This window comes from Tachyglossus aculeatus, chromosome 5 (genome assembly GCF_015852505.1).
Source record: "Tachyglossus aculeatus isolate mTacAcu1 chromosome 5, mTacAcu1.pri, whole genome shotgun sequence".
NCBI classification, from domain to species: domain Eukaryota; kingdom Metazoa; phylum Chordata; class Mammalia; order Monotremata; family Tachyglossidae; genus Tachyglossus; species Tachyglossus aculeatus.
The window spans coordinates 74,953,189-74,966,449 of record NC_052070.1 but is presented as its reverse complement, the minus strand read 5'-3'; the positions used below and the strand labels follow the sequence as shown (position 1 = coordinate 74,966,449).

Here is a 13,261-nt window from a genome sequence, read left to right as displayed (position 1 = left end):
AACAATATATGTAAGGGATTTAACATGCACTAAACAGTCCTTGGTGTGAAAGAGTGAGTACCGGCTCTTACCAGAATTTGGCCTGCCTTCATATCACATGGTGGAAGTTTTGTGCTACTAGGAAGCTACAGAGGAAAACATTTTAAAGGCAGATTGAAACAAGGTCTCAGACAGTGCTGCATCCCAGCTGAAAACTGGGAGTCAGTAACTGAGGGCGGACCACCTGGCGTACTGCTCTTAGAAAGAAATGGCTCTCTAAGCAAAACCTTGCTTCGTAAGGGACAAGGGGACAAAAGAGAAGGCAACACCAGGTCCTGCAGGTAATAAGCATGATGATATAAGGGTCAATATATGCATGTTCAATATGGCTGGGACTGGATTTTTCATCTTCACATGTTTCTTATGTGAATTTTGAAATTTGTCTTCTTTGAACATGAAGGGCAACCCCCCCAACCCTTTTATAATTTTTGTAAGTGCTTACTCTGTGCCAGGCAGTGGGACTAATCAGGTTGGACACAGTCCATGTCCCTCATGGGCTCACAGTTTTAAAACCCCATTTTACAGATGTGGTAGCTGAGGCACAGAGAAGTTAATTGAGTTGCCCTAGGTCACACAGCAGACAAGAGGCAGAGCCAGGATTAGATCCCAAGTCCTTCTGACTCACAAGTCCGTACTCTAACCACTAGACCACATTGCTTCCTCTCTCTCTCTCTCTCTCTCTCTCTCTATATATATATATCCCATCCTCCCTCCCACACTTCCCCTCTCCCCGCCCATGTGAGAGATATTCAGAGCAGTCTGTTCCAGGCAGATCAAGGCTCTCAGGGCTGTTCCAGACCTGCTAGAACCTCCCTAGAGGTCCCCAAGACTGGAAACAGCTATGCAGTCTGCTGAAGATGCCACGACTGAGTAATTACTTCTCATTTGCTCAGCAAGTCGGGAGCAGTTTCAGATTGCAAACTGGGTATCTGATACTTTGGTCAGCCCAATGTCCATTCTACTCTTCTCACCTAGTATCCTCCTGCTATTAAGGGGCCATTTGCAGAGTTGAGGAGTACATCAGAATAAAGTGTTTCCTACTTTATTAAGCTTCCCATTTTGTCTTGCTAGGATAGACCAGCCTCTTGCAAGGACTGTATTCTTTGTTGAGGGAACTCTGTCAACAAATGCATGAAAACAGCTTTTCTGAGGCAAGCTTCCTCAGGGAGCAATGTTAAAACAGCTTCCATTATCACAGTAATGACTTACCAGAGAGAAAAAGCTGGGAGAAACAGCATGGCCTAATGGAAAGAACATGGGCCCAGGAGTCAGAGAACTTAGGTTCTAATCCCAGCTCTACCACTTGTCTGCTACGTGACCTTGGGAAAATTTCTTAACTTTTCTGTGCCTCAGTTACTTTATCTTTAAAATGGGGATTAAGACTGGGAGCCCCGTGTGGGACTTGGGCTGTGACCAACCTGATTAACTTGTTTCTGGCCCAGCTCTTAGTATAGTGCCTCACATATAGTAAGCACTTAACAAATATCATTAAATAAATGAATGAGTATTACTGATTGAAGAGATGAAAACAACACTGAGCTGCTTTAATTTAAACCCATTGCTTGTGTGCATCATTCTTTTCTTCATAAAACCATTGAAATCAGTTAAGTTAGCAGGGGAATCAGCCCCATGTCCTGCATATCATCTTATCTGCTATTTTCAGAGCATCATACTTAAGAGCTTGGGGATGATAGTTCTAGTCTTTTCATTTTGTTTTGCCCTCCATGACTGTGTATTTCTGACTTCTTTTTACTACTTTAATTTGTACTCTGCACTCGTGCGATTTGTATCTGTCCCTAAAGAACTGTTTGTATGGAAGACATACTATATGTTGGTCCCTTGTGCCATACATGCGCCAGGAAATAAATTCCTATCAATAGCATAGGACAAGTACATAGCTTAATAGAAGAGGATGCAAGTGAGTGGTAGGGTAAGCAGGAGACATTGATACACATGGAGAAACGGCATGGCCTAGTGGATAGAGCAGGGACCTTGGAGTCAGAAGGACCTGGGTTCTAATCCCAACTCCTCCACATCTGCTGTGTGCCCTGGGACAAGTGACTTCACTGCTCTGTGCCTCAATTACCCCATCTGTATAATGGGGATTAAGACTCAGCTCCATGTGGGGCAGGGCCTTTGTCCAACCCGATTATCTTAGTAGCAATCAATATAGTGTCTGGCACATAGTAAGCGTTTCATAAATATCATAAAAAACAACAAAAAATGAATGGTTCAATGCACATTTTGCACAATGATTATAATTTTTATGGCTAATGATTTTTAAAACCTGTTTGCAAAATCAAGTGGATCAGGCATTGATTGGTTCAGGAAATTATCAAGAAGATTGTGTTTTGGTAAGAATAACTAGGAACCAAAACAAAGCAACACAGGCCTAAGTTTCACACATTATTGATTTTCCTGTTTCTGTATTTCCTATGTTTCTTTTCTAAAATTTACAGCACTCCCTTTGTGGTTGGAAGCATGGCGGAGAATTAATGCATTGTGTTCCAGTAGCAGCAGCAGTGGGAGAATTTGTGGTGTTTTTCTGAATTACATATTGGTTTGTATTTTTTAGTTTGACATCAGAATGGAAGTGGAGGAAAATAGCCAAGGAAAAGCATGGAGAAGAAAAAGCTCATCTTCTAAAATGACTGCATCTCTGTCAGAACCAGTCACAGAATCCCGGCCTTTGAAGAAATTCACCATTCCCAAGATTAGGAGAGCAAGTGGAAAAGGTAATAATTTCAAGACTAATCAGGAATTTTGTTAATTTCAGGTGCATTTGTTTAAATAAATCTGATTTGGGTGCCTAAACCCTACTGAAGAATACATTTGATAAGAAACCTAAGAACCTTGAGCCCATGTGTCTGGCTTGGTATGGAACTTCAGCACAAAGCAGTAAAAAGGATTTAGATGGAACCATATCTTAAATGGATAAACAAACCAGGCCCCCTCAAAAGTACAGTGAAAGCTGAAATAAGTTATTATGAGATCAAACTTGAGTATATCACCACAGTTACATCACAATCAAATCTTTCAAGGGCCATTGAAATAGAAGACAAAACTGTTTTATTTTGTTCATCTCATGTCATAAATGCTAGTAGTAATGCTAAAGTTACCTGCATTTACATTCCTCAGTTCATTTCTCCTCTTTCCACTTCCTCCCCAGAGTATAATCCAGTGCTTAGAATAGTGCTTTACACATAGTAAGTGCTTAATAAATGCCATATTATTATTATTATTATATCCTATGCTTTGACTCCCCCTGAGCAGGTGATTAAGCAATTATCCTATTATTGTATCCCATTGTGATAATGTATTGTCTACAATTTACATTAAGTTCTTCTGGACCTGGAGGTTAGACAAAAGATGATTTAATTATGGAATCCTCTGTGTTTGTCAGACAATAGTATTATGTAAGTATTCACTTTAGAGGCAGAATTCTGAAAACAGAATCGAAACATGTAAGGTTGTTATGGGCAGGCAACTTGTCTGCTAATTCTGTTGTATTGCACTCTCCCAAGTGCTTAGTACAGTGAGCCTGATGCGGGACAGGGTCTGTGTCCATTTCAATTTGCTTGTATCCACCCTAGAGTTTAGTACAGTGCCTGACACAGAGTAAGCGCTTAGCATACCACAGTTGTTATTATTGCACATAGTAATTGCTCAATAAATATGGTTTATGGATCTATGTAGAAATCCCATGCATCTTGGGTGTGGGAGAGGAGTCAGGAACTCCACTGCTATAATTCCTTGAAATCCTCCCTGAGTTAAGGTGAGACGTGACACATAGCCACCTATTAAGGGTCCCCCTAACTTATGTCAGTGATGCTTGCTGTGTGTAGAGCATTGTCCTAAGCACTTGGGAGGGTACAATACAGCAGAGTTGGTAGACATATTCCCTGCCCACAACAACCTTATCAATCCTTCAGTGGTATTCATTATTTGCTAGGTGTAGAGCAGTGAGCTAAGTGCTTGGGAAAGAACATTTCACAGAATTAACGGACACATTCCCTGCCCATAACGTGCACTAATTTGGGGGTGTTGGCGGTGACTACTCCCTTACATAGGTTCCCTAAAGTCCTAGCATCCCTCTTTGAAGCCTGGGCAAGAAGTCACTGCACTACAGGGAAAATAAAGGAAAAAGGAAGGATGCTGTTCTTTTAATCTAAATCCAATTGTTTTTTATAGTATTTGTTAAGTACTTACTTGTGTCAATCACTGTTCTAATCAATCAGTCATATTTACTGAGTGCTTCCTCTGTGCAGGACACTGTACTAAGTGCTTGGGAGAGTACAACACAACAATATAACAGTCACATTCCCTACCCACAATGAGCTAAGCAATGGGATAGATAAAAATCAATCAGGTTGGACACAGCCCCTGTCCCACATGGGGCCCACAGTCAAAGTAGGGAGGAGAGGTATTGAATCCCCATTTTACAGTTGAGGAAACTGAGGCACAGAGAAGTTAAGTGACTTGTCCAAGGTCACACAGTGAGCTAATGGCAGAGCCAGGTTTAGAACCCCGGTCCTCTGACTCTTTGGCCTGTACTCTTTCCACTAGGCCATGTTGCTAGACTGTGAGCTCATTGTGGGCAGGGAATATGTCTGTAATATTTTTAAATTGTACTCTTCCAAGCACTACCAAGTACAGTGCTCTGCACGCAGTAAGTGCTTAATAAATACGTTTGACTGACTCCTTCCTAGCCATGTAAAATATAGTTGCATATTTACATTCTATGAGTCATATCAGAGAAGAAGGGACTTCAAAGCACTAAAATCTATTCCTACCTTGTCCTTTATATTATTAGTATTAATAATAATGGTATTTGTTAAGTGCTTACTATGTGCCAAGCACTGTTCTAAGTGCTGGGTTGTAATTGATATTAATAATATGTGTTAAATACAAACTATAAATGCCAAGCACTTGCTAACCCTTGAGGTAGTTTCAATACAGTCAGATCAGGCACAGTCTCTGTCCCTCATGGGGTTTACAAGTCTAAGGGGGAAGGAGAGTAGGTATTTAATCCATACTTTACAAGCAAGCAAACTGAGGCCCTGAGAAGTTAAGTGACTTGCCCATGGTCAGACAGCAGGCAAGTGTCAGATCTAGGATTTGAACCCAGGTCTCCTGACTCCAAATCTTGTGTTCTTTTCCCAAGGCTGTGCTGCTTCTCTTTTCTCTTTATAACTTATTCCCACTCAAAACTTATATGTTCTCACTTGCATATTTCTAACAGCATTTGGAAACTACTGTATTGAGAAAAGCTACCCAAGATGCTCTGAAATAAATGTGTATGTTTTCCAAGGGAAGCAATAGCGTTTATTGAGCACTCACTTTGTGCATTGAGTGCTTGGGAAGTACAGAATAAAGTGACCCATTCTTCTTAGAGTGAAAAAGCTTTCACTCTAACTGAGGAGACACATAATGCTGATGACTAAACTTGGGGGTGGTGGGGAGAGGGGAGTGGGAGTGGGAGGGAAGACTTGTTTGAATGCCTCCGGAATAAAGGAGTTCTTGCTTCAGACCTAATAGATGGCCTAGATTCTGGAATGTGTTGAGTTATTCAATTAGTAGTGTAGAGACCATTGTGGGTATTTTTTTTATTAAACTCATAAATGTTTACTATTTTTTCATTTTTCCTTATTCAGTTACAGTGTGCTTTCTCTCATCCAGCCTCAATTTAGGATGCTTTCCATAAAACTAAATCTAATCTTATGTCTTGCCTTATGATTTTCTGCTAATAGGATTATCTTGCGTACAATATTAGATTTGCAAGATTTGGAAATTTCTCTGGGAGTAGCAACAAAGAATATATTTTCCTGACTAATTCTTATGGCTTCTTCATGTATATGTTATCTATTAAAAATCCATTCTTATAGGTTAATTACTTTTATTGAAACACAGGCTAAAATTGTGTATTCTGTATTGCATATACATTAATTGAACATGGCATTCCCTCTGGATGTTTCTGTGTTGCGTGTACTATTTCAATTATATAAATGTTTTAATTAATAAAGGTAGGTCATCCATGAAAATGGGCTTTAAATATATCCTGTTGTATTTGTACTAGGGTCAAATTACTCATCAGTGTCCTTTTTTCTTTTAATTTCAGTTTCCTTAACACCATGTTACCCCAATGGGAGGGAATACAGTTTCATAACCCACACTGTAAACCAGAGTAGGCTTGATATGAGCTGTGATCTTAGTTCTTCATGGAAGTTTGGTGATATAAAACTGGTTCACAATCAAGCCTTAGAGAAAAAATATGCGGCAAAAAGGTATGCTACTTTGACTTAGTAGTAATAATAGTAGTGTTTAAGTGTTTACTGTAAGCACAGCACTGTCGTAAGCTCTGGGTTCTAATTCTGCCTACCACTTTTGTTCTGAGTGAACTTGGGCAAGTCACTTAACTTCTCTGTGCCTCAGTTTCCTCACCTATAGAAAGGGGATTAAGATTGTGAGACCTATTTGGAATGTGGACTGTGGACACATGGACTGTATTAATCCTGATTAGCTTTTATCTACCCCAGCGCTAGTATAGTGCCTGATACATAGTAAATGACTGAAAAAATAAAAAAGTTCTGGGAAAGAATACACAGGTAGGAGTTAGGTACAATTCCCCTAGCTCTTAATGGGCATACAGTATTATAATAATAATAATAAAGGTATTTTTTAAGTGCTCACTATGTGCAGAGCACTGTTCTAAGTGCTGTGGGGGATACAAGGTGATCAGGTTGTCCCATGTGGGGCTCACGGTTTTAATCCCCATTTTACATATGAGATAACTGAGGCACAGAGAAGTTAGGTGGCTTGCCCAAGGTCACACAGTTGACAAGTGGTGGAGCCAGGATTCAAACCCATGACCTCTGACTTCCAAGCCCATGCTCTTTCCACTGAGCCATGCTGCTTCTCTTGTAAGCAACAATATAAGACTGTAAGGCTGGGAGAGGGGAGAGGAGTGGGCAGATAGACTCATAAGTAACGATGAAGCTGTAAAATACTAGAGTTACATAAAAGATGAGGAGAAATACACAAAATAAAATCAAAAGTCAGTAGTATACGATCACTAGAGGAGTTGAATTCCAGGCTCCTTGAGGCTCAGAGTCTAAGGCACACCCGTAGCCACAGCAAACATTTCATGCCATGGGTCCTTGTAATACTACTACTACTACTACTACTACTACTACTACTACTACTACTACTAAAAATGGTATTTTTAAACATTACGATGTGTCAAGCACTGTACTAAACACTAAGGTAGATACTGACTGAGACAGAAGTTGTGACTTATCCAAGGTCACAACAGCAGGCAAGTGGAGGAGCTAGGATTAAAACCCAAGACTCCTAACTCCCAGTCCTGTGCTTTTTCAACTACTCCTTGCTAATTTTCTATTTCCCGCCAAAGTGGTGAAAGGCAGGATGGGATGGAGTTAACTTGATGAGGAAAACTTTCTATGTGATTTAGGATCCTGCAGGAAACTTACAAAAGGTACCATATATACTTAGTGCTGCTAGGGAAACAAGGAAAGAAAAATCCCTTATTCATAATATTTTGGGGACTGGAGGTAAAATGTATTAAATAGAAGAAAAGTGTTCATTGTAGCCCACAGTACTGGCTAAATTAGGTGATTCCTTTTCCCAACAGATGCAGGGAACCTTATTTCGCATTACATTACACAAGTCTCCCATTTCTGTGTAAAGCACATCCATCAGTTGGGCAGTCTTGAAAAAAATGCACCCCACTCAGAAGTATGTAGAGGCAAGATAGCATCAACCAGATGAACCCTGATGCTGCTGAATTGTAATAGTTTGGTCAGAAATTCAGTATGATATCAGAGTTGAATAAGTGTGAAAAATAAAAATTAAATTGTAAAAATCTTAAATTCCATTGGTGCAAAACAAAGATTAAGTGTACTTTGGTTCTTTGATCACTTTGTTACTCTCTTATAGCTTCACATTGGCATGAGATTTTACCAATAAGTTCTTAAAATAAATTCATCCCTATGGTCCTCACTCACTAAACTTAACATTTAGGCTACATTAAAATTCTTTTTTATATTCATGTTGACATTTTCGTAGTTATTCCAAGAGACCGCATGGGGCTGATTCTGGGTTTGGTTTTTTGGGGGGTTTTTTTGCCTGAAGTCTTCAAGGGAACATCTAACCTGAGGTGCCAGTGTAACATTAGTGGGATTGTGTCATCCGTTAGAACAAATACTTTTATTTGAATAATATTTTTTATTTTACAACACACAACGTTAGTCCCACCTCTGAGCCTGCTCCAGTGTGTCTGGTGATTGGCAGACTGTACTTAATGCTTGGTTCCACCCTGAAAATCTCCTCACCTTCCCCCAAGACTCGGTTGCTACCTGAGGAAGAACAGAAACCCTCAGGGCAAGCTGCAGAATGGGGGAAGGAGAGAAAAGATTAGGAGGGAGTGGAAGTTTAACACAGTACACCAAGCAGCATTTGGTCTTGCAAAGTCTCAAGCCTAGCAAACTTTTGGCACATTCGAGGAACGAATCTCAGGTAAATTTCACTTAAAAAATACTGGTATCAAATCCTGCTTTATGCATCTGCCTCAGAGTGTCCTCTCAGGACTGGCCCAGATCAGCCTGGGGAAGCTTCAAGAGGCTAGGGTGTTTCTGATACCCCCTGGGTAGTAATGTTTGTTTAGGAATCCTAAGTGAAGTGGTTGGGATGATTTTGTCAGTATCTAGTCAGAATCCCTAGGGTAGTATTGGTCCCTGAACCTGGACCCGCTGCCCCGCCATTGACTCTCCAGTCTCAGAGGGGGAGGGGGCAGAGAGATTGGCCGAAAACAGACCTATTTAAGTGGCTACAGCTAAATTACAGTCTGCTGAGGCTTTAAGTAGTCTTTAGAAAACAGAACATTCCTGATGTTCCTTAAACTCCTGTCCTCTAGAGTTTAGGCATGAAATCTCCTTTCTTAGTGAGATCCATATCTTTTAGCCGAACAGTATAGTGCATAGTATATGCTCCCCAAAGAAGACATGCCTGTCTTATTTGACATTCAATTTGGAAAATAAAAATTTTAATTTCAATGTTAAAACCAAAGTGTTAATTTTATTAGAAGGCCTTTGTAGACCCCATTCAATGGTAGGTAGCTCCTGGTATCCCCACACCCCAAAACTCTGGAAGAGAGTTATTATGATGAAGAGCCCAGATTTCCATTCTCTTTTGCAGTTTGGGCTTGCATAAGTGCCAAAGTAAGCTCTTTGTAGTCTGTATTTCTGCCAGTGATCTTAAAGAGGAGGAGAATGGGTAAGTGTTGTTATAGCTGAGACTAATTGGTCACTGAATACTGTTATGGCTCTTTATGCTACCAAACATTGCTATTCTACTGCAGCCCAGCCCACACACTTCCCATCAAACTTCTAATGGTAACACACCATAATCTGATCTGTCTCTCTGTCAAACCCTTGCCCACATTCTCCTTCAGGCCTGGACCTCCCTCCTCACCCCTTTTGGATAGACCATCACATTCCTCATCTTCAAAGCCCTACTAAAGTTATACCTCTTCCAAAAAGCCTTCCCTGACTAAGCTCTTATTTATCCACCCTTCTGAATTGTCTAGGCACGCCTCCCAAACCCAGTACCTCAGTGCTTATGTACATATCTTTATACTAGGCTGTTTCCTCTACCTGTACTTTATTTTAACATTTGTCTCCCCACCTAAAATCCAAGCTTCTGATGGGTAGGGATCGTGTCTACCAGCTGTCTTATTGAACTCTCCCAAGCTCTTACTAAAGTGCTGTTCACATAGTAAGCTCTCAATTAATACCATTGATTGATTTCAAAGACTTCATTTCCTTGTCTAGCTTGGAATGGGGATGTCAGTGCTTTATCAGGGGGTTGTTTAGGTAAAATGTTCATCTTGTTGGTTTAACAGAACAAACCAATGACTTTTTAACAAAAAGCATAAAAACTTTTTTCATTTGTTTTAGGTTGGAGATGCGTGAGAAAGGAAGGCCTGGTAGAGAAATTGAGGAACATTTCTGCTTTTTAGCTCTTCCTCAAAGTGCTGTATCAGAAATTTGTCAGAGCGGAATTTGTACTAAGGAATCTGTCCTGAAAACATTAGGAAATCCTCTCCTTGGTGTTTATTTGTTTAGACATGTTGATGTTGCCTTAAATTATGCTCGCAGTAGAAACGACAGAGTAGAAAATGTCTTGCTTTTCAAGGTAAGGGCCGTTAGATAAACAATTACATATCAGTGTTTCTAGTAACCCCCTGAATGGAGTAAATTGCTCTCTGAACTGATTAATATTATATAACAATGTATGAAATTTGTTTAAAACTTACTGTTTCTGGTATAGCTTAGTATTTCATAAACTTGTAGCCGACATATCCAATCAATAAAGCTTACTGAAATTTTTTAAAAGATTTGGATGAGAATAACTATGTTTATCTGATAGTTTGGGGTGCAAAATAATTCAACCTTTCATCAGATTGGCATTTTCCACTACAGGTGTCTATATTTCTGTACATGCATTTAGGTAGAAATATATTCAAACATGTAATATATGCATCTTTTATTTCTTGAGAGCATACACTTTCATTAACTAACCCAAGGTTCTTTTTTCCCCAGTAGGTGTTTAAAAGATTAAATGTTACTTGTGACCTATCCCTGTTGAGATTTTTTTTCTCCATTTCTATCAGGTTCTCTTTGGTAGAGTGAAGAAAATGCAGCCTATTGTGGATAAAAGGAAGGTTGTTTTGGATCCTTCACCTAACTTTGACTGCCACATATCTAGATGTGTACCTTCACCTAAAGATATCATTGATTACCAAGCCAGTGACTCAGCTGTATGTCAAACCTTTATCAATTTTATTGTTTTTTATCTCCCCACATACTTTATGATACTATTCTTGTCCATGAAGTGCTCTTTCAAAGTAACACTTGGAAATTCTATGAGCCCACTGTAGGCAGAGAATGAGTCTGCCAACTCTCTTGAATTGTACACTCCCAAATGCTTAGTACAGTGTGCTACAATCAGTAAATACCATTGGTGATGATGGAAATCAGTTATCTCAATTGAATGCAACATTCTATCAGCTGTACTGATATTTCAACAAATCAATATTATTTACTGAGTGCCTATTGTATGTCTAGCACAGTACTAAATGCTTAGGAGTGGACAATAGAAATTCACTTTTTTAAGTGCATAGTATGTGCCAAGCACTGGGGTAAATACAAGGGAATAAAGCCACATGGAATCTTGGGCCACGTGGGTCTCACATTTTAAAGGGGAAGGATAACAGTTATTGAATCCCCATTTTACAGATTAGGAAACTGAGGTACAGATAAATTAGGTATGCAACAGGCAAGTGACAAAGCCAGATTAGAACTCACTTTGTCTTACTCCCAGGCTTAAACTCTTTCCACTAGGCCACATTGCTTCTACCAGAGTAGAAGTTATGAACCCTGCCCTCAGAGATCTTACAGTTTAGCAGAGGAGACAAACACTAAAATAAATTACAGCTTTGAGGAAGAAGGAAAGGGAGATAGATTCTTAAATCAGTAAGTAATAATGAATATAAGAGGTATGAAAGTGTTATAGGAGATTGTGAATACCAAAAAATAATAATTGTGATATTTGTTAAGCATTTACTATGGGCCAAGCCCTGTACAAAGTGCTGGGGTGGGTACAGTGCAAACAGATCAAACTTACTAGACCCACCCTCTCCCTTTCTCTACAGTCTTGCATTTCCTCTAGCCTTTTGGTTATCTCTAAACAGATGATGTCCTGCTGGAAACTCAAGCTCAATATGTCAAACTAACATAATCACTGCATTTCATTCTTGTCTCTCCCTCCACTGACTTCTTTCTCACTTTGTCATCATCCCCCTACAATTCAACTGACCATAGTTCTCCCCATTTCAAGGCTCTTCTCAAATCACAGATCACATACACAGAGAGGTAATGTTATCTAGAAGAAAGAGTAATGGCCTGGTAGTCAGAAGACGGGTTCTAATCACAGCTCGGCCACTTGCAGAGTAACCTTGGGCTAGTCACCTAACATCTCAGTTTTCTCATCTGTAAAATGGGGATGAAGACCCGTTCACCCTCTTCTCTGGATTGTGAGCTCCATGTGGAACAGTGACTGTGTCTGACCCAACCTGATTAACTTGTATCTATTCCAGCACTTACTACAGTGCTTGGTACATAGTAAAACCTTAATAAATACCATAATTTATTATTATCAATCCAATTCCCATTCCACAGGGGGTTCAGAATCTAGAGGAGAGGGAGAATGGGTATTTAATCCCCGTTTGGTAGATGAGAGTACTTAAGCACAGAGAAGTTAATGACTTGCCCAAGGTTATACATCAATTAAGTGGCGGGGCTGGGATTAGAATGTAGACTGTCTGTCTCTCAGTCTTGTGCTCCTTCCAGTAGACTACATTGCCTCTCTTGGAGATATGTGATATCAGAAGGGACTTGAAGTGGGGAGAAGTATGGTCCATTGAATTGGAGGGGGGTGAAAGTGAGCAAGAAGTCAGTGATGGGAGAGATGAGAATGATGCTCAGGGTTGCTTGACAAAAGTTTCGCAAAACTCAAGTTTTGCCAGTAGAACATCTGTTTAGAGATTACCTAGAAGCAAGAGGAAATGCAAGATTGTAGAGAAGAGAGGTTCTGATTAATGAGGTAGGGTATTAATTCATTCACCCATTCATTCAGTCGTGTTTGAGTGCTTACTGTGTGCAGAGCACTGTACTAAGTACTTGGGAAGTACAAATTGGCAATATACAGAGATGTTCCCTACCCAACAATGGGCTCACAGTCTAGAAGATAATAATAATAATAATAATAATGACGGCATTTGTTAAGCACTTACTATGTGCCAAGCACTGTTCTAAGCCCACATGGAGCTCACAGTCTTCATCCCCGTTTTACAGATGAGGTAACTGAGGCCGAGAGAAATGAAGTGACTTGCCCAAATCACACAGCTGACAAGTGGTGGAGCCGGGATTAGAACCCATATAATAATAATAATGGCGGCATTTATTAAGTGCTTACTATGTGCAAAGCACCTGTTCTAAGCGCTGGGAAGGTTACAAGGTGATCAGGTTGTCCCAAAGGGGGCTCACAGTCTTCATCCTCATTTTACAGATGAGGTAACTGAGGCACAGAGAAGTTAAGTGACTTGCCCAAAATCACACAGCTGACAATTGGCAGAGCTGGGATT

The 13,261-nt window shown here is 40.0% G+C and overlaps 1 protein-coding gene across 4 annotated transcripts in view; it reads left to right on the top strand.

Annotated features, from left to right (window-relative positions):
• TEX15 (testis expressed 15, meiosis and synapsis associated) overlaps nucleotides 1–13,261 on the top strand; it is a 65,427-nt gene that overhangs the window by 28,177 nt on the left and 23,989 nt on the right. For 3 of the 4 annotated variants that reach the window (XM_038746931.1, XM_038746932.1, XM_038746930.1), the window contains 4 exons: nucleotides 2,615–2,774; nucleotides 6,158–6,323; nucleotides 10,014–10,251; nucleotides 10,730–10,876. In XM_038746931.1, the coding sequence (XP_038602859.1) occupies nucleotides 2,627–2,774; nucleotides 6,158–6,323; nucleotides 10,014–10,251; nucleotides 10,730–10,876 (699 nt within the window). In that variant the 5' untranslated portion in view covers nucleotides 2,615–2,626. Of the gene's footprint in view, nucleotides 1–2,614; nucleotides 2,775–6,157; nucleotides 6,324–10,013; nucleotides 10,252–10,729; nucleotides 10,877–13,261 lie in introns of those variants that run through there. The other variant, XM_038746933.1, reaches the window with a different exon arrangement.